The 22,898-nt window shown below is 37.9% G+C and overlaps 1 protein-coding gene across 10 annotated transcripts in view; it reads right to left on the minus strand.

Moving 5' to 3' along the window:
- INO80D (INO80 complex subunit D) overlaps positions 1-22,898 on the minus strand; it is a 68,303-nt gene that overhangs the window by 26,978 nt on the left and 18,427 nt on the right. For 6 of the 10 annotated variants that reach the window (XM_027965117.2, XM_042244074.1, XM_060410282.1 and 3 more), the window contains exons 2-5: positions 22,197-22,289; positions 21,845-22,091; positions 16,623-17,365; positions 9,691-9,799 (exon numbers count right to left, since the gene is read on the minus strand). In XM_027965117.2, the coding sequence (XP_027820918.1) occupies positions 9,691-9,799; positions 16,623-17,365; positions 21,845-22,062 (1,070 nt within the window). In that variant the 5' untranslated portion in view covers positions 22,063-22,091; positions 22,197-22,289. The remainder of the gene's footprint in view (positions 1-9,690; positions 9,800-16,622; positions 17,366-21,844; positions 22,092-22,196; positions 22,290-22,898) is intronic. The other 4 variants (XM_060410284.1, XM_042244077.1, XM_042244078.1 and 1 more) reach the window with 3 other exon arrangements.

The raw sequence follows: 22,898 nt of genomic DNA on the forward strand, positions 1-22,898 counted from the left end.
TGAAACTGGTGGCTCATGAACACACACGATGAAACGAGAGGAACAGAATTCAGTAGAGCAGCTGAAAACGAGTATAGTGTTTTAACACTAAGTGGGCAGTAGAGACAATCCAATGCTCTAAGAGGCTTAAACTTCTTAATCTGTCATAATTGAGACATTCCATTTATCTGTGTCTTCTAAATTTTAAGTGAAGAGGTATCTGGGGGAAGAAAATAATTTCTTTACTTCTATTTACTAGAAAGTCTGAATAAATGACATGAAGGTTATGATGAAACACTCAGCATAATTTCATAAAAGATAGGTCATACCAGAAATGGAGCAGTGAATACATCTAAGAGCTGCCCTTTCATATGCACTGGTTTTTAACTACCTTCTTTTGCTAAGCACTAAAGGAATTTTGATTGTAGGGATCACAATCATTCTACAGCATCTGTTCAAACTAAGGAAATATCCTAAACATTTCACATCCCAGGGAATTACAGAGGCTTTTCTGTCTTTGGATTCCCTAAAGAATCCGCTTGCAAATGCAGGAGACGCCAGCAATGTGGGTTCAATCCCTGGGTCAGGAATATCCACTGGAGGATAGAGGAGTCTGGTGGGCTAGAGTCCATGGGGATGCAAAGGGTCAGACTCGACTGAGCACTTTTTGTCTCTAGGCTAATACTGATTGATGGGTGGCCCTGGCTGGAGCACTATGTTGAAAAGGATGCTGAGAGCACATCAGGCTCAAAAAGAAACAGTTCAGTGGTTAGTTAGCAATGTCTACCTGTCTACCACCAGGGAGAAGGCAATGGCAACCCACTCCAGTACTCTTGCCTGGAAAATCCCATGGACGGAGGAGCCTGGTTGGGTGCAATCTATGGGTTGCAAAGAGTCGGACAGGACTGAGTGACTTCACTTCACTTCACCAACAGGGAAGTTAACAAAGTCATTTTCCTAGGGAACAAATGTGACCTCATTCTTTTTTCTTTTTTACTATTAGGAATAATGCACATAAGACTGGAAAAACCAACCTGTGTTATATATTACCTTCCTTCTCTTATATTATAACATAAACAACACACGCGTGAACTCCAAATGATATATAGTATCTTACTAATTTGCAGTAAATCCTGCTCGGTTTCTCTTCTCTTCTTGAGTGGTATCACTCCTCTTTCCTTCAAAATAGCTCATAACCAACTACACTGTAAACTTCTGTTTAGTATATGTCCTAAGTCATGTTTTCCTCAGCACAGTTTTTACTACAGATATACCAACTAAAGGATCTCACTTCAATCTCTTCCTCTATTTGACATTCAACATTTGCTCTATGTCTGTCATGCTTTGTGAAAAGCTAGGAGCTATTAAAATTTCAAATTTCCCAAGACCTACCCTAGATATCCGTGCATGTGTGCTAAGTCATTTCAGTCATGTCCAATTCTTTGCATCCCTATGGACTGTAACCCGCCAGACTCCTCTCTCCATCCATGGGGTTTTCTGAGCAAGAATACTGGAGTGGGTTGCTATCCCTCCTCCAGAGGATCTTCTGGACCCAGAGATTAAACCCCTGTCTCTTATGTCTCTTGCACTGGCAGGAGGATTCTTTATCACTAGCGCCACCTGGGAAACCCACCCTAGATCTACTGACCCAGAACTTCCATGGCATAAAACACAGGACTCTTTTAATTGCTCCCTAAGTCTCACAGCAGGTCTCCACTTGAGAGTTCTGGTAGGGCCAGTAAATGCTGTTAGTATGTTTAATGTGAGATAGAAAACAACAAGTAACATAGGAGAGGTACAGATAAAATGCTTTTAACGCCTACTGAAAAGACTCCAGGATGAAAGGCTTTGTAGAGGAGATGACAACAGAACAGAACCTTGAAGAAAAGGTGGAATTTGAAGATGAGAAAAGAAAGGGATCTCACAAGGATAAAGCAATATGCCAAGAAACAGAGATGGACAGGATGGGGAACAGCAAGGACTGAAGAGCTTAGGTGAGCTAAGGAGCAGGGTATGGAGAGTACTGATGGGTAAGGCCAAACATAAAGGCCAGATTAGAGAATTTAACCTGTATTCCACAGGCAACGAAGAACTCTGTAGATTATTAGGAATACAGCTAACAATAACTGAGCTGTGCATGAGAAAGACTACACATGGGCAGATATAAACGGAGAAAGAGACAGAAGAAAAAAGTAAAGAAGAAGTTATTATAAAACCCCAGGGAAGGGCTTCCCTGGTGGCTCAGTGGTAAAGAATCCACCTGCTAATACAGGGGACATGGATGTGATCCCTGGTCCAGGAAGATCCCACCTGCCTCTCAGCAACTAAGCTTGTGTGCCAGAACTATTGAGCCTGTGCTCCAGAGCCCGCGAACTGCAACTACTAAGAAAACGCGCCATGACTACTGCCCCTGTGCACCGAGAACCTACAAGAGTTCTCTACAGTGCAATGAAGAGTAGTGCCTGCTCACCACAGCTAGAGAAAAGCCCTGCTGCTGCTGCTGCTAAGTCGCTTCAGTCGTGTCTGACTCTGTGCGACCCCATAGACGGAGGCCCACCCGGCTCCCCCGTCCCTGGGATTCTCCAGGCAAGAACACTGGACTGGGTTGCCATTTCCTTCTCCAATGCATGAAAGTGAAAGTGAAAGTGAAGTCACTCAGTCGTGCCCAACTCTTAGCGATCCTATGGACTGCAGCACACCAGGCTCCTCTGTCCATGGGATTTCCAGGCAAGAAAGAGTTCTGGCAGCATCAATTGGCTGTGACTCGGCACAGCCAATAAACAAATAAAATTTAAAAAACAAAAAAAACAAAAAAAAAACACCTCCAGGTAAGAAATAACAAAGACCCCACACCAAGATGGCAGCTGGGCAAGTATTAAAGACGTGTCAGCTTGGCAAGGAAGAAGCCAAAGGGACAATTATCACCCAGCAGTTCCACTGGCAAAGACCAGGAAACAGCAGCAAGAGAAAATCTGGGGTAGGAAATAAATTCCATTTTGCGTGCATACATGCACAGTCAAGTCCGTCTCTTTGCAACCCCACAGACTACAGCCCACCAGGCTCATCTGTCCATGACAAGAATACTGGAGGGCTTCCCAGGTAGAGCTAACTGTAAAGAGCCCTCCTGCCAATGCAGGAGACGTAAGAGACTCAGGTTCGATCCCTGGGTTGGGGAGATCCCTTGGAGGAGGGTGTGGCAACCCACAAGATTCTCCAGTATTCTTGCCTGGAGAATCCCATGGACAGAGCAGCCTGGTGGGCTATATAGTTCGCATAGGATCACAAAGAGTCAGACACGACTGAAGTGACTTAGCACACATGCAATAATAGAGTGTGTTGCCATTTCCTTCTCCAGATCTTCCCGAATCCACGAGTGAACCCCCATGTCCCGTATCTCCTGCATTGGCAGAAGGGTTCTTTACCACTGAGCCACCTGAGAAGCTCAAATTCCATTTTAGACCTACGTAATTTAAAACGCAGTGGAGCCATCGAAGGGAGTGGTAGAAAACCCGTTGGAAATTATAAACTTGAGCACTTTTAGGGAAGAGATACAGATTTCAAAGTCAACAGCTAACAACTGGGAGTCACTAAAAGTAAAACACCACAGAGATAATAGAAAGAACAAGACACATAAGGGCCATTATCATAAAAGAATTCGGTGACTGGGCATGAAGGATAAGAAAGTCAATAATGACTTTGAATCTGCATAACTAAGAGAATGGAAGTGTCATAATAGAAAGAGGAGAGAAACAGCTAAGTCTTTAAGGGAAAATAAAGATAGGGTGACTAATCAACTGCCAACACTGTTATTTAAAAAGACTCTATTATTGCACAGAAAATGGACTGAATGAATGGTTCTCAGGTTAACCATGGGAAGCTGCACCTGGATGTAGAGGCATGTTATGTCATGATAAAAGTTTTCAGAGCTTATTCATAACTTTCAAATTTATCTTGCTGTGGCCCCATAACGGGCAGTTTGCAGACTAGTACAGGTTCACAGACCATCCTTGGTATGGTCCTAAACTAGATAGTCTTCAAGGTGCCTTCCACTCTAAGACAGCTTGAGAGTAATACTTCAAGGGGCTTCCCAGGTGGCTCGGTAAAGAATCCACCTGCCAATGCAGAAGACTTGGATTCGATCCCTGGGTTGGGAAGATCCCCTAGAGTAGGAAATGGCAACCCACTCCAGTATTTTTGCCAGGATAATCCCCTGGGCAGAGGAGCCTGGCAGGCTATAGTCCACGGGGTTGCAAAGAGTCCAACAGGATGGAGCATGCAAGTACATTCTTCAAACCTAGTTGCTGAGGAAGATTACCAAACTAGGAAGAGAAAGGCCAGGTCCTACCATTTACCAGCAGCGACAAGAGGTTGTACCTACAGCATTCCTCAGTAAGTGTTGTTTCCTTCCTTCTTTAAATTTTTTCACTGGTGAAATGAGACATAGCTGGCTCCTCTATCTCCCATGGTTAAGAGAAATAATATGTGTGAAATCACAATATAAGTACAGGCATTAAGATGCTACTAATAGCCCCACGTACACAGCAGTAAAATTCTGAACCTGATTTCCTAAGACTTTAGGCCTGTCTGTAATCTCAGAGCAACAAGAAATTTTACAAATAAAATTCACGTTAATTTATTAAAACAACAAAAGAGCAAAAACTTTCCACAAAGAAAAAATTCAGGACCAGATAGATTCACTGGTGAATTATACAAAATGTTTGAAGAATTAGAGGGCTTTCCTGGTGGTCCAGTGGTTAAGATTCCATGCTCCCAATACAGGGGCATGGGTTTGATCCCTGGTCGGGGAATTAAGATCCCACATGCTGCAGGGCGCAGCCAAAAAATGAAACAACACAAAAATAAAAACTACAGTAAGATGTCACCTTCAACCTGTTGGAATACCTACTATCAAAAAGAAATAACAAGGGCTGGTGAGGCTGTAGACAAAAGGGAACCCTTGTACACTGTTGATGGGAACGTAAACTGGAGCAGACACTTGGGAAACAGTCTAAACAGTTCAAAAAATTAAAAATAGAACAGAATTACCACATGACCCAGCAGTCTCACCTCTGGGGACATACAATCAATGGAAATGAAATCACCGTCTCAAAGAGATATCAGCATCACCAGGTTCACTACATCAACTCACAATAGCCAAGATGTGGAAGTAACCTCAGTGCCTACACACAGATGAATGGGTAAAGAAATTGCAGGAGATGTACATAATAGAATATTATTCAGCCACAAAAACAAAAATCCTGTCATTCGTGATAACATGGAGGGACATCAAGGGCATTATGCTAAATGAAATTAAGTCAGAGAAATAAATGCCATATGACCTCTCCTTGTACGTGGAATCTTTAACAAAAGACTTGATTGGTTGATGCCAGAGACAGAGGTATATGGGAGGAAAAACAGATAAGCTATGTTTTAGGGCATTTTGTTTTATTTATTTTTTAGTTTAAATCAACTGAATAATAAAAAAGGATTCTGCTTAGTCTCTCATGGTAGAAAAAAGACCGCAAACGAAACTTTTCGAACACTGATACCAACAGTCTCACTCAGGAGCTGGCGGTCCTACACTCCATCTACATTGTCTAACCCCATCTTTCACATTCAAGCATATACATGTTTTCTCCATCAGCTAATGTAGTAATATTAAGGATAATTTAAAAATAAAGAAGAGATGTAATTTTCCTAAAAAAAAAAAAAAAAAAGTCGAATAGAGATTTCAACATCCCATTCTCAGTAACTGATAGAACAAAATGAAAGGAAATCACTAAAGATGAAAAGAAAGAAAATCAGAGAAAACCTCAACACTATTAACCAAGTTGACCTGACATTTACAGAACACTCTAATCTAAATGTGATCTCTGATCACAGTACAATTAAATGAGAAACCAATTTCTGATAAATCTCCAGATATGTGTAAACTAAATATCACTTCTAAATAATGCATAGGTCAAACAAGGTATCGAAAGGGGTATCAGAGTTCCCTGGTGGGCCAGTGGTTAGGACTTCCAGATCTTACTGCCAAGGGCCTACGTTCAACCCCTGGTCAGGGAACTAAGATTCCAAAGGCTGCACAGAGAAAAAAAAAAGGAGGTGGGGTGGGTATTAGAAAGTATTTTGAATTTAATAAAAATGAAAATATGTCATACCAAAATTTGTAGGATGCAGCTAAAAACAGTGTTTAGAGGAAAATGAATAGCACCAAGCATCTATGCCAGAAATATCTCAGGTTTACATGACTTAAGCTATTATCTTAAAAACTTCAAAAAATTAAAGCCAAACAGAAAAAACAATAAAGAACAGAAAGCAACAAAATAGGACTTTCCTGATGGTCCAGTGGTTAAGACTCCACACCCCAGTGCAGGAGGTAGGGGTTCAATCCCTGATCAGGGAAGATGCCACATGGTGGAGCCAAATAGAAAAGAAAGCAATGAAATAAAAAATAAGAAATTAAAAAGGAAGAAAAAGCAATGAAACCAAAAGCTTTGTTTAAAAAGATTTAAACCTATTATGAAGCTATTTTAATTAAAACTTTGAGTTATTGGCACAAGGACAAACAGGCCAATGGAAGAGATTAGAAAATGCACAAATAGACAAACAAATATATGTCAAAGGTTCCAATGCAATGGAAAGCAAGTGCTCAATAGTGTTGCTTAAATAGAAAACTCATATTGGAAAAAAAAATGATCCTTGGTCCTAACTCACATCACATATAATATATACAAAAATAAATTCCAGAAAGACTGCCAATAAAACAATAAATCTTTTAAAAGATATTATGAGAAAATAGCTTCATAATCCTGGCATAAGCAATGATTTTCTCGAGTCACAAATAAACTAACCAGAAAGGAAAAAAAAAAAACAAAAAAACACTAGTAAATTGTACTCATTAAAATTAAGAACTTTATTCTGTTGAAGACATTATTAGGAATGTGAAAAGGTAAGTAACTCCTGGCAGTAATTACTGTTCCTTAATAATACATTTAAGATATCAACTTACTTCTGCTACTGAGAGATCTCGGTAAAATCCTGCTGCTACTGCTAAGTCGCTTCAGTCGTGTCCGACTCTGTGCGACCCCACAGACGGCAGCCCACCAGGCTCCCCCGTCCCTGGGATTCTCCAGGCAAGAGTACTGGAGCGGGGTGCCATTGCCTTCTCTGACCAGGCCCCTCCGTCCATGGGATTTCCAGGCAAGAGTACTGGAGTGGGGTGCCGTTGCCTTCTCCAAAGCATGAAAGTGAAAAGTGAAAGTGAAGTCGCTCAGTCGTGTCTGACTCTTAGCGACCCCAGGGACTGCAGCCCACCAGGCTCCTCCGTCCATGGGATTTCCAGGCAAGAGTACTGGAGTGGGGTGCCACTGCCTTCTCCGAGTAAAATCCTGAGAGCTCCGCTTTGGCATATGCATCTACGACTAAACTAAGTAACCAAGGAACCTCTGCCAAAACAAGGCCAAACGTTCTCCCCAAATTTCTTTAAGTACCATTTTAGTTTAGGAAGAAAGTCCATGAAAAGGTTCTTCAGAGGGGAATGCAGTGATCAAACCGCTGTCCATTTTTCTTCCCAAAACACAATGAACGCATTGAGGGATTTTAAATGGCAAAACCTTTTGAGAAATCTCACATGGCAACAATTTCGTGAAGATGTAATGGACAGGCTAGGCAGGACCAGCTTCCTAGAGCTCTCCATTTGCTCTCACGGTGGAGTACAACTAGAAGCTGGAAGGAAGCTGTTCCACAGGTCATCTGCAGTATAGGACAAAGCTCCCGAGAGAGCACAGCAGTACATGCAGACGTGCAGCTGCAGGCACAGGAGGGATGATAAACCAACGCAACCCCAGCTTCACCCAAGGGAAAGAATGCGGTGCCCTGTGCCTGAAGCAGAACACTGCCTGAAGCATAATACGAGTTCACCGAGATTATGCTGAGTGAGTGAACAAACAAATGAGTGAAGAGGAAAAGATTAAAGGGACAGCTGGGCAAGAACGAAAGACAACTGCTTGTAAAAAGGAGAAATACACACTGAAGGGAAAGAAGGGCCAGGAAAGCAGAGTATCATGGTGAGTCAAGGAAGCTGGCAAAACTGGCCAAGAAAGTAAAGTGCTACAGAGATAAAGACGATGACAGCTGGTCACAAGTCTAACACAAATTCTGAGAACTCTGCAATTAAGGAAGAAATGGAATACAAATTGCTCCTGATCAAAGGCAAATACTGCCAATACTAATGTTCAGGTCACCTGAAGAATTAAAATAGGATTCTTGGCTACCATTTGCCAGTCGTTTCTCATGAATCAGGTATTATGGTGAGCATTTACTTATGTTACCTCATTTAGAGCAATTTGTTAAATTAACTCAAAATAGTCTAAGTCAAGCTAACCTGATATGAATATCAACCTTAGGAAACATGTTTGATATTATCTATAACTTGGAAAGAAAGCTTAAGCTCAGTTGTACTTCCATCTGAAAGCAAGAAATGCTAATGATAGGGAAATGATCTTGAACTAACATATAAAACAGAGCCTCAGAGAGAAAAAAAAACATATAGCATTTTCCAATACTAACTCAGAGACAGGAGAGACAGGGACAACTATATGGGATATAAGTCCCAAGAGTGGAAACGGAAGCATTAGGCTATTAAAGGTTAAGGACAACGACAATTAATAAATACAGCTAACTCTCCTGCTCTAACTCCACGTCCAAATAAACTTCTGACTATAATTTGCTTCCCGTATAGTTTTGCTTAGTGAACATTTGTACCACTTAATGATTGTACTTCTGGCTATAAACTGGCATTTTGGCTTATATATTAGTCTCTAGTGAATCAGTTTCTTAAGTCTAATCATCTCTGGGTATACTAACAAATCACATTGTATGCCTATAAATTCAGAAAACAGACCCTAGAATGTATATCCATACAAGGATACTTTGAAATTCTAGGAGCTGGTCTGGGGCAGCTAGTCTCCCTTCCATCTTGTTGAACATCTATTCAACAGAACTTAAAAAAAAAATTAGCTGAATCTGTAAGTCACCTTTTGGCCTCACAGAAAAGGATCTATCTCAGTCCTCTCACAATGTACCCAGAGCATAGCCCCATGATGCTGAGGCAGTCCTCTGAAAGAGAACTGAAGGGGCTGGGCATTAACCTACAGCTTTCTGATAAGGCAGGTACCAAGAACCTCTAATGAGATTACTTTGGAAACTACTTTAACACATTAGAAATATTCAGCACATTAGAAATATTAAAGAAAGGATCAATCTTGCATAAGATGGAGGTGAAGTAAAAAGAACTAATCCCAGCTACTGTGTGGATAGGGCCAAAGAGAACATGGAGAAATCAGACAGGGGGACTCCAAGTAGGCCAGGGACACTGGCAAGTTCCTTAACCCGTCAAGGCCTTGATTTCCTCTTCTATAAAATGAGGAAATGGGATCAGATAAACTCTCAGGTCCCCTTCAGTTCTAAAATCTATTACAACTGGTTCCTTCAGTCACAACTGAAAAAGGTACTGAAACAAATTTACCAAGGAAACATAAACATCACTCTCCTCAAATAATATATAGTACATCTCCTCTCAAGTGGAATCTATTTTTACCTCCATTACAATAAAACTACATCCAGTAACATTTAAAAAATTTGCATATATAGGAAGAACCCATTTACTACAGCGGAAATCGAAGAATAAAAAGGAAAAGGAGGACTCACGTGTGTCTTTCGTATCTGAGGGTCTCTCGAATGGACCAGGCCACCTGGTATGGCGAGGCCTGCTCTGAGTCCTCAAGTTCTTCTCCACTCTCTTCAGACCAGTCCAACCCTAGGACAGGGGAGAGGATGTGGCAAGTTAGAAAAAATTCATGTTTATTTAAAATTTAGATGAAAAGCTACTTGAAAGACATAACCCAATACCTGTGGCAAACACTACCATAGTGTGAATAAATGCCTCCTGATGAGTGTCATCCCTGTTTCTAGCAAAGATATCAATAATGAATGTATAACATGCCCTCAAATTTATAACAACGACACTGTAACAAAAAGGCTCAGAGGAACTTCTACAGGATGCCTCACAAAGGGAGAAGAAACTGCAGAGTTCAAGTCAGAAAAAAATAAAGGGTAGAATTTCTTGAGTGTCAAAACATATACACTAAAATAATGTCAGAAAACCAGAAGAGATATTCAAGGCAACGGGGAAAGAAGCCTAATGTATGTTCAGGCAAGAAAAAGCCAAAAGGTACCACTGGACTCGTTCTATACCACAACAAAGAAGGGCCCTCAAATAAATTGTTAAAAGCCAGGCACACTGCATCCCCCCTCTCCCAACAACATCTCTGGAGGAAAGAACTCCATCCACAATGCAGGGATGTGCCCAGTCTTTTGTTCCCCAGGGGAAGAGAGAAGGGCAGGACTGTTTCCAGTCACTCAGTTGTGCCCAACTCTTTGCGAGCCCATGAACTGCAGCACGCCAGGCTTCCCTGTCCCTCACTGTCAGAGTTTGTTCAAATGCATGTCCATTGAGTCAGTGATGCCATCCAACCATCTCATCCTCTGTCATCCCATTCTCCTCCTGTCCTCAGGGGCAGGGTAGCAACGTTCTATTTCTAATGTTACTGGGGTTTCTTTTAGTTAAACAAAAGCTGTCACATTTTGAGTTCCATTTTGAAAACAAGATTAGAAGGAAAAGCAGAGAAATAGACTATGAATAATGCTTATTCATTTTGTTAAACGCATTAACGACTGGATAATTATTAGCTTCCAACATAAAGGTTCTGCCTTTTTAAAAGTTTTTTATCTTGAAGAGGTCTTGATAAATACTGATTCTGCATAGTCTAAAATACAACAGTGTGTGGACTACTTAACATATTCAAAACCACTATGAAACTTTAATTAGACACCCTGATGACTAGTACTCAATGTCTTCCTTCTTGAGACCCTCAAAAATCAGAGACAGTCTTTAATATGCACAATTAGTTATAAAGGATCTCACAGATTCCTTCCATAATTCAAATGAGTTTAATGTCCAATATAATTGCTTAGTCATGTCCAACTCTTTTGCAACTGCATGGACTGTAGCCTATCAGGCCCCTCTATCCATAGAATTCTCCAGGCAAGAACACTGGAATGGGTAGCCATTCCCTTCTCCAGGGGATCTTCGCCACCAGGGACCAAACCTGGGTCTCCTGCATTGCAGGCAGATTCTTTATCGTCTAAGCCACTAGTTCACATGTGCCAAACTAGGAAATTAAGAAAAGGTTCACCGAAATGCAAATTAGAAATGCTTAAAATTAAATAACATTGCCACCAGCATAAAGAAACTCTAAACCTAGTTCCAAGATGACTATTCAAACTATCAGGTCATCTTAAAAAGTTACTTTCTCTAACTAAAATAACTATTAATTTGTTAAAGAGTAAGTAAAAAAAAAAAAGTGATCACATCATTAGCTTCAGGATGCTGAATCTTTCAAACACAAAGTGACACTTAAGGCACCTTTAAAAATTAGAACATGAACTGTTATTTTTTAATTTTCCATAAAAAGTCAAAATAATGTCTACTAAGTAAGTCACCTATGCTTTTTCTGAAAAAGCCAAGATCTAAGTCATAAGAACTGAGATTGAAGTGCTTCTCCTGTTGTAAAATTAACTGTCCAATAAAGCAAACCTTTGATCTTGGCTTCATTATCACCAGTTTCAACGTAACTAATTGAGATAACCAACCCAAACGGGACGGGAGGAGCCAAATGCAGTATTTAACTGCGTTTTCCTTTAAGTATTCTTTGCTGACATGAATGCAGACTTGGTTGTAACACTACATTACAATTTCTGGTTTCTCCAAAATAACCTGTTTTAAAAACTTGGTGGCAGAGAACACAAAACATTGTAAAACAATTATCCTCCAATTAAAAAAATAAAATAAAAATTAAAACCAAAAACTTGAGTTCCTCAAACATTTACATTTTCTAAAAATAAAAAGACAACACTTTTCTATGAGTTTTAGTTCTGTTCAAAATGACTGAAAGTCAGCCCTCAACATAACATAAAATTTCAAAAGCTAAAATATTATCAGTATCTAGAAATAAATAGAAATACAAATAAAAATTTACCAAATGATGTGGGTAAAAGCTGGAACCAGAGGCAGATGTGCAAAGAAAACTTAGGTCTCTGCCTCAAAACTAATGCCTAAAGAGTTCCAAATAGATGACTGAAATAACAAAAGGACTAAAGAAAACGTTGGTAAATACATACATATACATATATATATATATGTTTTCTTGGAATGAAGACAGCCTAAACAAAGGGAGAGGAAAAAAACACTGATTCAAAAAGAAATCTTAAAAACAAAGAGAGAGAGAGAGAGTTTACATAAAAAATTTTAACCTCCAAATTCCAAAACCTTTATGCTGCTGCTGCTGCTGCTAAGTTGCATCAGTCGTGTCTGACTCTGTGCGACCATATAGACGGCAGCCCAACAGGCTCCTCTGTCCCTGGGATTCTCCAGGCAAGAAAACTGGAGTGGGTTGCCATTTCCTTCTCCTGCTTTATTGGACAGTTAATTTTACAACAGGAGAAGCACTTCAATCTCAGTTCTTATGACTTAGATCTTGACTTTTTCAGAAAAAGCATAGGCGACTTAGTAGACATTATTTTGACTTTTATGGAAACTTAAAAAATAACAGTTCATGTTCTAATTTTTAAAGGTGCCTTAAGTGTCACTTTGTGTTTGAAAGAATTCACCTTTCAACATCCTGAAGCTAATGATGTGATCACTTTTTTTAAACTTATTCTTTAACAAATTAATAGTTATTTTAGTTAGAGAAAGTAACTTTTTAAGATGACCTGATAGTTTGAATAGTCATGAAAGTGAAAAGTGAAAGTGAAGTTGCTCAGTCGGGTCCGACTCTTAGCGACCCCATAGACTGTAGCCTACCAGGCTCCTCCGTCCATGGGATTCTCCAGGCAAGAGTACTGGAGTGGAAAGCCTTTATAATGGGTACTAAAAGCAAATAACAAATGGGAGGGAGGGGAGGCTTTGCAACAAACATGAAATATGTGTAAAAGGCCCTTACCTATCAAGTAAAAAGAGAAATGCTTAATAAAAGTGGATGAAAAAATTGACAAGATAAAATAGGAAATACATATGTCCAAAAAAGGCAGTATGAACCAATAGTCAAAACTACACTATTAATCTAGAATAGCAGTTTTTACTCAAAGTTTGGCCTACAGATCCCCAGAGGTCCCTTAAACCCTTCTGGGGAGACCTCTAGGTCAATACTACCTTCAAAACAATATTAAGATATCATTTGCCTTTTTTACTGTGGTGACATTTGCACTGTTGATGAAAACAACAACAAACCATGGTGGGTCAAACTGCTGATGCCTTAGCATGAATCAAGAGGGGCAGAAAACTGTACTAGTTGTCAATATGTTCCACACAGTGACTTACAATGAAATGAAAAAAAGCAAACCAAAGCTCAGTTCTGGAGTAAAACTTGAATTTATCACTGATGGTATAAGAAATTCTTGAGTCAGATTTTTCTGATATGATTAGTGTTAATATTAATGAATGCAACCTAAAATTTTAATATAACAAAATATGTCAACATTTGGGACATGTGTGTAATTCAGTAAGCCAGTATTTACCAAATGACCAACATACGGTGTTACAATATCATCCATGGGTAAGATATTCATTCAAAGTACAAGGCAAATCAATGGATTTTAATGTAACTGTATGCAAAATTCCTTGATATGGTTTCAGATTTCACATTGAAACTAATCTTTAAAAACTATCACTTGTCAAGTTATGGTGAAGAACCAATTACAAATATCTACAATTGTTTGGAAAAAAACGATTAAAATACCTGCCCTCCTTTTCCTACAACAAATGTGTAAAGCCTTCTTTTTATCTACTAACCAAAACCACATTCAATCAGGACACAATGAATGCAGATATCTAGCTGTCTTCTACTACACCAGACATTCAGTTTTGCTGAACAGGGACTTCCCTTATGGTCCAGTGGTTAAGACTCCACGCTTCCATTGCAGGAGCACAGGTTCAAACTGTTGGTCGGGGAACTAAGATCCATCCCATAGGCTACACAGTGGTGGCCAGAAAGATTTGCTAAACAAGGTCAAAAAATGCTTTTCTTCCCATTATATTTGTTTTTGTTTTGGAAAGTTATTTTTCATAAAAAGAACATGTTAACATGCAGTAAGTTTACTGTTATTTTTAAATGAATTAGTAATTTTTAAATTTCTCAGTTTTAACTTCTAATCCAGTAACTAGCAACAGATATAACTCACATATATAAAAATCTCGACAGTGACCTCAACAACTTTTGAGAGTGCAAATACAGTGATTCTAAGTCCAAAAATTTGAGAAATACTGGTCTAAAGTATTAAAGCACACCTCAGAAGCTTTTTATATGTACTGCCAAATTTTCTATCAAATTAGTAAAGGCAAAATAATAATAATAATATCTAATATCCAGGTCTATAAAGAGGTAGAGAAACTCATACACTGCTGAAAGAAAAGTAAACTGAAAAAACAATTCTGAAGGCCAATTCGGCAATACATATCAAAAACCTTTTTAAAAAGTGAAAAAGCTTGGAATCAGCAATTCTGCTTCCAGGAATCTATTTGAAGGAAAAATTAAAGATGTGATGGTAATTATTTTACTGTAAGGGCTATACAGCTGCAATACTTTATAATTAAATAAAGTGGAAATGATTTAAATTAGAAAGAGAATTCAGCTGTGACAAATTATGTTGTGTATGAAAAATTACTAACTTAATACATTATAAAAATTTTTAAATAGGTTATAATACTGTACATGTAGCAGGAATTTAATTTCATATATCTGAAAGAACATGCCAAAGTATTAACAAATAAGTACTAACAAGGCTTGCTTTGTTATATTTGCTTATCTATATATTTTTTCTGTAAGCTTCAGTAGTTTCTTTAATAAACAAAAGTCAAGTTTTGTTGTTTAGTTGCTAAGTCCTGTCTGACTCTTTATGACCCCATAGCCTGTAGCTCACCAGGCTCCTCTGTCCATGGGATTCTCCAGGTAAGAATACGAGAGTGGTTGCCATTTTCTTCTCCAGGGAACCTTCCCAACCCAGGAATAGAACCTACGTCTCCTGCATTGGCAGGTAGATTCTTTACCACTGAGTCACCTGGGAAGCCCAACAAATGTCCTACATTGCTTAATAACGAGTGAAACAATATAAAGCTATATAAGAGTTATCACTCCCATCTCCCTAAAAACACATCCTGTCCAATTCCATCCCATATGGCAGCCAATGTTAACAGCCTAATAGTGTACATTCATTCACACTTTACGCTTGTAACAAAGAGACAAACATCTATTCACATGCTTGATCAACAGATACACTAGTGTCCTTTGTTTATTCATTTTGCTTACTTTTACAAAAATGGGACAGTACAATACCACGGTATTTTTCTGCTTGTTACGATATCATGGATACATCCAGGTAAAAGAGATTTCACTCATTCTTTTTATATTTTACTTATTTTTTTAAATAGCTGTGTAATACCTTCATAAAATGTATACATATTAGAATTTACTCAAAATTTCCCACAGGTTATAAAGGTGGTTTGCAGATTTTTAGTATTGCAAGTAATGCTGCAATAAACATCCTGGGACACATACCCTTATATTCTGGTATTTTTTTAAATACACAGAGTTCCAAAAGTGAGCTTGCTGACTATACATATACTTTTAATTAGTAGATATTGTTGCATTACTCACCAGCCACGTATGAGATCCCATATTCTCATTAACAACGGATATAATTTTTGCTAATCTGATGGTAACTGATTGTTATTTTAATTTGCGTTTCCCCATCTGTTAGGAGGATTGAGGTTTTCATTTGTTTATTGACCATTTATATTTCTTCTTCTTCTATTCCCATCCTTTTCCCATTTTTCTATTGCTGTCATATCTCATGCAAATAATCTTTCCTAAAGTTAGAATCATAGCTCACAACACAAGAATAAATTCCAAATGTATCAAAGGTTTAAATGAACAAAAATAAAACAATCAAACTATTAACAGAATATGTAGAATATCTGTATAAATTTGCTATCAGAGGATTTTCTTGATTAAGTAGAAAACTCAGAAACAACAAAGCAAAGATAGATATTTGTCTCCACTACAGTTTTCTGTAACTTTTTGCTTTTAAATCATGAATAGGCATTACTTTAAGAATTTTTTTTTAGAAAACTGTCAGCAGATGCCAACAATACTATCTTTATTCCAAAGTTCTGTGATAAGACATGTCAAGAACTTCATTAGACACACAAGGACTGAGCTCTCAGAAGTATAAACCAAACACAACTGCTTCCATTATTGCTACTATCCTACTAGAAGCTGTAACTGGAATTCTAAACTCCCAGCTCCTATTTTTCTCTATCCTGTTCACCAATTACTGTTCTCTCCAGTAGCATGTTTATCTTAAGGTGATTTATCTAAATACAGAGTCTTGATTGGACAGTCTGTCCAAGTATTCTTCTACCCCTATTACATATGAGAAGGCTATGAAAATAAAACCTTGTGCAAAAGGGCACATTTCGTTATATTACACACTTATATGACACGGTAAAAGAAATGGTAACTCACCTAAATGGGGAAACAGATCAGTGTCCAACTGATGCTTTTGGGTGCACAGTTTCACCAGTCTCTGCAGTCGACTTATACAAGAGAAGTGTGGAGAAAAGGCTGTGGCTTTCATAAGGACCCGGTCAGTCCTGGGCGGGTCCACGGCGGGAGCCCTACTGGATGGCAGGAGGGGCAGAGGCCTCTTGTGAGACAACTGCCTTGCTTGTGCTATAGTGTGTGTGGTGGGGGCCACTCCCTGCATTGGTAGGCTGGTGTTCTGAGGTTGAGGTGACTTGCAGACTACACCCTGCGGTGGCGCTGGAGGTTTTAAAGTGGGTAAAGGTGACAGGTGGGAGTGCTGCTGCGGAGGCTGCTGCTGAGAAGGGGCAGGAGGGGGACTAAAGTGCTCTTGCCGAACTTTTAAAATCTCTGTCTCTCTCTGGCGCTGCCGATTCTGGGCCAACTTGCTCTGCAACTTCTTTCTCACAGTTGCCCCTTTCTTTAGGTCATCATCTTCCTCGTTGAAAGCAAAGGGGTCTTCCAACTCGGTTTCCAGGTAGTGGACAGGGACCCTTGCCCCTGGTGGAGAGAGGGACATTCCATCCAGTCCATTGGGCATCTTCAAGGCCAGCGTGGGCACTGTCAGGCTAAAGGCCATGGTATCCATCTGGTGCCTGACCTTGACCTCATCTATAGGGTCATTCTTTTTCTTCCTCTCTTTTTTCGGGATAAAGCCAAGTACCTGCAAGTGGCTGTTGCAGTACCTATAAAAATACACACATATACAGGAGACTGTTCATAATACATCTTGAGAAAAGTACAATACAAAGCTACATATCATAAAATATGAATCCTTGTATGCTCAAAATGCATGACTATAATAACTCTGCATTCGTGGATGTAATTTATACAACTTCCATTACCCTCAAGCAATCCGCAAAGTCTGTGCAGTTTTGCTAAAGCAAATAAATGAATTGCACATGCAAAGAGGCTGCCAGACAGAAGCAAGTCATTCAAATAGTGAGTGGTCCTGGATAAGCACCTAGCTATTGGTTCTCATGTGGCTTTGTTATTCTCTATTTATAGCATACAAAGTAGCCCATCAGGAATCTAAAGGATCACTTAACCCTAATTCTCTTCCAGAGAAAAAAATCACATGTCCCAATGCCATTCAAGTATCGGAGATTCACAAAGATCTTATGACATAACACTTAAGAATGTCAAATGTCTACTGTGTGGTCTACACACACACACACACACACACACACACACAGAAGAGGAGAAAATAATACAACTAGTTGGTGTGATTACAGTTAAATGAGTTTCTCAATAGCCATGTGTTGAGTACATGAATTATCTCTTCTAACTTCTACCTGCAGTAGGTACCAAAATAATGCCCTTTATACAGATGAAGAAGCTAAATTTTACATAAATTAACTTACCCAAAACCACCTACATAGAAAGTGACAGAGCTAAGACTTAAACTAAAAATCAAAGCTCATTTAGCACAGGTAACAATATTTAATATCCTGTGATAAACTATAGTGGAAAAGAATATAAAACAGAATGCATGTATGTATAACTGAATCACTGTGTTGTACAGCAGAAATTAATATGCAAATCAACTATACTTCAATTTAAAAAATAGAAGAAAAAAATCAAAGCTCTTGAAGACTCTTATTAAGAATGCATGTTATTTGAATAAAATTACACTGAAAACCTATAGAGGTTTCTAACCAATGGAAAAGTCATTTGTCGTTTAGTTGAAGTCATGCTCAACTCTTTGCAACTCCATAGACTGTAGCCCACCAGGCTTCTGCATCCATGAGATTTTCCAGGCAACGATATTGGAGTGGGTTGCCATTTCCTTCTCTAGGAAACAGAAAAGTAGTATTTCCCAAACTGGTACACCTCATGCAGTTCTAAGGTATGCTGACAAGTATGCCATGCTTAAATAAATTTGGGAAAATGCTGGCTTAAACAGAAAGAGATAATAATTATATCATTTGTTTCTGCTGAACAATCTCTCAAAGCATCTTATACGATATGTGCATTATACTCCAAGGGTAGAAATGTACCCATGTGGCACTGTTTCCCAAACTTACTTAAAATGGCGCCTATTTTTACTGCAGCATATCTCATAGAACACAGTTTGGGGAAAAAGGCAATAACGTAAATAATGTCAATTTCCAAACTCACTGGGCTGCAACAGAAAAGCGTTTTAAAAACTGTTAAATACACAGATTCACCAAAAATAAGGACACATGGTTTTGCTGCTTTGTCTCACTCTTTCATTGTAAATACAACTATTTTGAAAAAGCTTTCTGGACTGTAAAGAGACTCTGCACTGCACGTGTATGTGTGTGTAACTAGCAGGTTTGAGCTAGGTCCTACCTACTCTAAATAGAAAAGATTCGTAAAACTACAGCTAATAAGGAAAAGGGTTTCAGGTATAATTGTATTAAGCTTCCCAACAAAGTGTTGATGGTTTTTGTTGTTTTCTACTCATTTTCAAATTATCAAAAGGATTAGTATTTTTAGAGAGGAGTAATGAAGTGGGGTTTTTTAAGTTTAGAAATCGAGCTGCTCTGCTCATTGACATGGGCCGTCTAGACTGGTAAATGAGACTACTATTCGTGCATCACCTAACCCAGCGGAGGCCAAGCCACAGGGACAGTCCTCCTTCAACCCCACCCTCAGCCCACTCCAGCCACTGTCACACTGCGACCACATAATTAGAATTACAACAGCTTGCTTAGTTATGAACAGCATTTAAAATAAGTGTATATTTAAAGTAAGTGTGTAAATATGAATTTCCAGTCAAAAAGAATACAGGGAAATGCCTGAAAACGTGTTCCTCTGTGGGGCTGAAAATGTCAAATTAGACTATGTTGATAGTTACACACTCCTATAAAGACATTAGAGAATACTGAACTGTATACTTCAAATGGGAAACTTGATTCATATATGAATTATATCTGGAGCTGTTTTAGGAAAGAATAAATATAGGAAACGAGAAAATTTCTTGGTAAATACATACTACTAAATAAATATATATATATAAAACTATACCAAATTTAAATTTACAATACTATACAAAATAACCAATTTAATATAACCATTTATCTCTGAAATATCAAGGCTACAGTACTAGGCCTTAGCTTTCCACTGTAAAAGTATATTAGAAAATAGACATTACTTTTTAATTATACCAGTACTTCTAACTGAACTTAACACTATTCTATCCAAAAGATGGAATTTCACAAGTTAGCATTTATAATACACACCAGGTAAGTTATGCACTTCTTCTAGCTGACTACTGACAAGATATTTTTGTCAATTAAAGTCCTTGGGAATTTGTTTTCTAAAACTATACATAAAATCATTTCAAATCCCTAAGTGTCCAACCCTTAACAATGATAAAAGCTTATTTTCAAAAAATATTAATATTAATCTTTTCTACATTGTGTCAGATAGTATAGTTAAAAATATTACATTTATACACAGCTTTAAACATATTATGATATGAATTTAACCTGGGTTTCTTGAGGTTAAGTAAGAATATTACTTCCTACCAACATCTACTTTAATCTGTTTTCAAACAGCCCTACAACAACAAAAACACAAAAATATTAACAGCATTTGTGTTCATATGGTCTTGGACCAATTTTGAAAAAATATATAACTCAGTACTTTTTAAGCCCAGATTCTCCTGACAGAGCAACACAAAAGTCCTTTCCTTTCTTGCTCTTAAAAAAATAGAAAATTACTTCGAAAATAAAGGTGAAGACATATTAAATTAATTCAGAGAATTAATATTTTGGAGAAATTCAGAGTGACTCTCAGTTTACTTCTTGGTATCTGCTGTTAAGATAATACTTTTCAACTGAATTGGAAAAAAAATCCAAGGTTGACAAAAACTGCACCTCTGATAAACTGAATTTAAGACAAAATTATAGAAATGTGATTATAACGGATCTTGATGTGAAAAAAATAATAAAAATAATCCCAGTCCATTCATTCTTCAAGTTAAAAAGGGGTAGGAGTAAGAAATTATTTTTAGTCAGCTAAAACCAACTGGACAGACATGGTTAGCCTAATATACTGGTACCTTTCTCACCTGAGATTAAAATTTTATTCCTTTCCTCACTAAACAGCTGTTTCTAACTTTCAGGTATTGTAATTTGAAACCTGAAGTGCTCATTAGATATTCTAAGAGAGTATTTCCAAATCACCACATTATGCTGTACTCATTTTGGTGGGATATTTATCAACACAAATTATTTATTTCAGCCTAAAAGTTTATAAGCTGCTCACCATGACATACAAAATACATGAACCCTTTTCAACCAATTTACACAGGTGACATTTGTTTATATATAGGAACAAAAAATAAAGGTTGTATATGTATTTTTTTAATATAGAAGTAAAAAGTTCAAATTTTCTACCTAAAGACAAGTATTTGAAACTTTCAGGAAAAGAAGCATGCATCTCTCTGTAATATTCTACAATGATCAACATGGTTTCTGAAGAACTGACAAAAAGAGACATAAAAAAAGAGATTATATGTGAATACAGTATAAATTTTCCTAAGTATATGAAAGATGAATAATCAGCATGAAACTCCTTTAAAAACATCTCATTATTTTCTTTAACTCAAATTCACAATCCCAGTCATAAAGCCTACTTTACTATGAAAATACAGGTTCTAAATTATAGTAAACATAGTTTATAGGGAACTCTTTTTAACCAAAGAAGCCTGAGAGGAAATAAATTTTCTGAATGATTCAAGTAATCATTCTTTTGAATAATGCTTTTTCAATAAGTATATATCATTTGCTACCTTTCAAGTGCAGATTTAAAAATTCCAAAATTATTATCATTAACTATAACAACAAAGTAGTTCCTATCATTTGTCTCATTTAGGCTGACGAAATCCTAAGTAGAAAAATCAGAAAATACTTTCTAAGGCTGTAAACCAAGAATATCAGTACCAAGACTTCAAGCAAAAAAAAAAAAAAAAAATTTTACACACTTAAACATACTTCACAAAGAATTCTCCAAAGTTACTATTCCATTTGCTAAAAATTGCCATCTCTCATCTTTAGAACCATTCTAAAGTTTACTTAGATTAACCCCTGAACTCAACATTTAAATTCATCATATCACACATCAAACAAAACAGAACCAACTTCCAAGCTTGCTGATTCAATCAAAGGCTGCTCCCCACTGTCAGCGCTTACCTGCGGTCCTCCGATTTAGGAATGGGGTTGGTGCAGCGCTGGCTGTTATACTTGGCCACATATTCACATTGCTTGAAGGGGGCAGTCTTGTCCTCCAGAACGTGTCTGATACAGAAAGCGTAGCCGTTGAGTCGCCGCTGCTTGCACAGTTTGGGGCTATATGAGCACAAGGGCTTATTGTCAACCTCAGAGAAGTGTATATGTTTCCCTTCATACATCACGTGACTCTATTCCTTGTGAACATCAGCTAAAAGACCACCACAAAAAAAGAAACCCAAATGATAAATCAGAGAGTATAAGGCAGGTTTAAGTTGAGAATTTCACTGAGGGACTTTGGGCCCCACAGCCATACCTGATTTTAAATCTTCTGCACCATAGCAATGTTAAGAGAACCCCAAGGATACCACAGTTTGGAATGCTGCAGAATCAAGATGAAGCAGATTGTCTACAAAAATATCAAAAGGCCTAGTTAACAAATAGAAATAAGCAAAGTTTGCTCACCTGGGAAGTAAAATGCTAGGGTATCACCCTTCCTAACAGGATGGATTCTTCACTGTAATCCAACATCCCAGTATTGAATTCAAATAAGACACAAAATATTAAGTTAACCTACCACTCCAAATTGAACTAATAATTTTTGCTTTAACTCGTGTAAATACCTCAAAATAGCAGGGTTCTTCCACCAAACTCATGTTATAAGGTGACGGGTCCTTTTTTTTTTTTTCTTTACTGATGGTTTTACCTTATGCCGATTTTCAGAACTCAAATCTCTTTAAAATGGCAATGGAATGAGCTCTCCAGACCCAAAACTTCCCCCAGATATTCTACATTTTCTGATGTGTTGGCAAAATATTTAGCAAATTGTAACAAAATATTTCTATGAAATATTAAAAAAGAACAAATTCCTGTTTTTTAAAAGTTATTTTTCCCTCTAATACTCCCCCACACCTGTCCCATCCAGACTATAGCCTTGAGCCCAAAGACTAGTCACTACCACATTTCCACCATTCAGTTGAGTGCTCTGCACCACAGAATGCTCCCAACTACACCAGAT

The sequence above is a fragment of the Ovis aries genome, chromosome 2, assembly GCF_016772045.2.
Source record: "Ovis aries strain OAR_USU_Benz2616 breed Rambouillet chromosome 2, ARS-UI_Ramb_v3.0, whole genome shotgun sequence".
NCBI classification, from domain to species: Eukaryota; Metazoa; Chordata; class Mammalia; order Artiodactyla; family Bovidae; genus Ovis; species Ovis aries.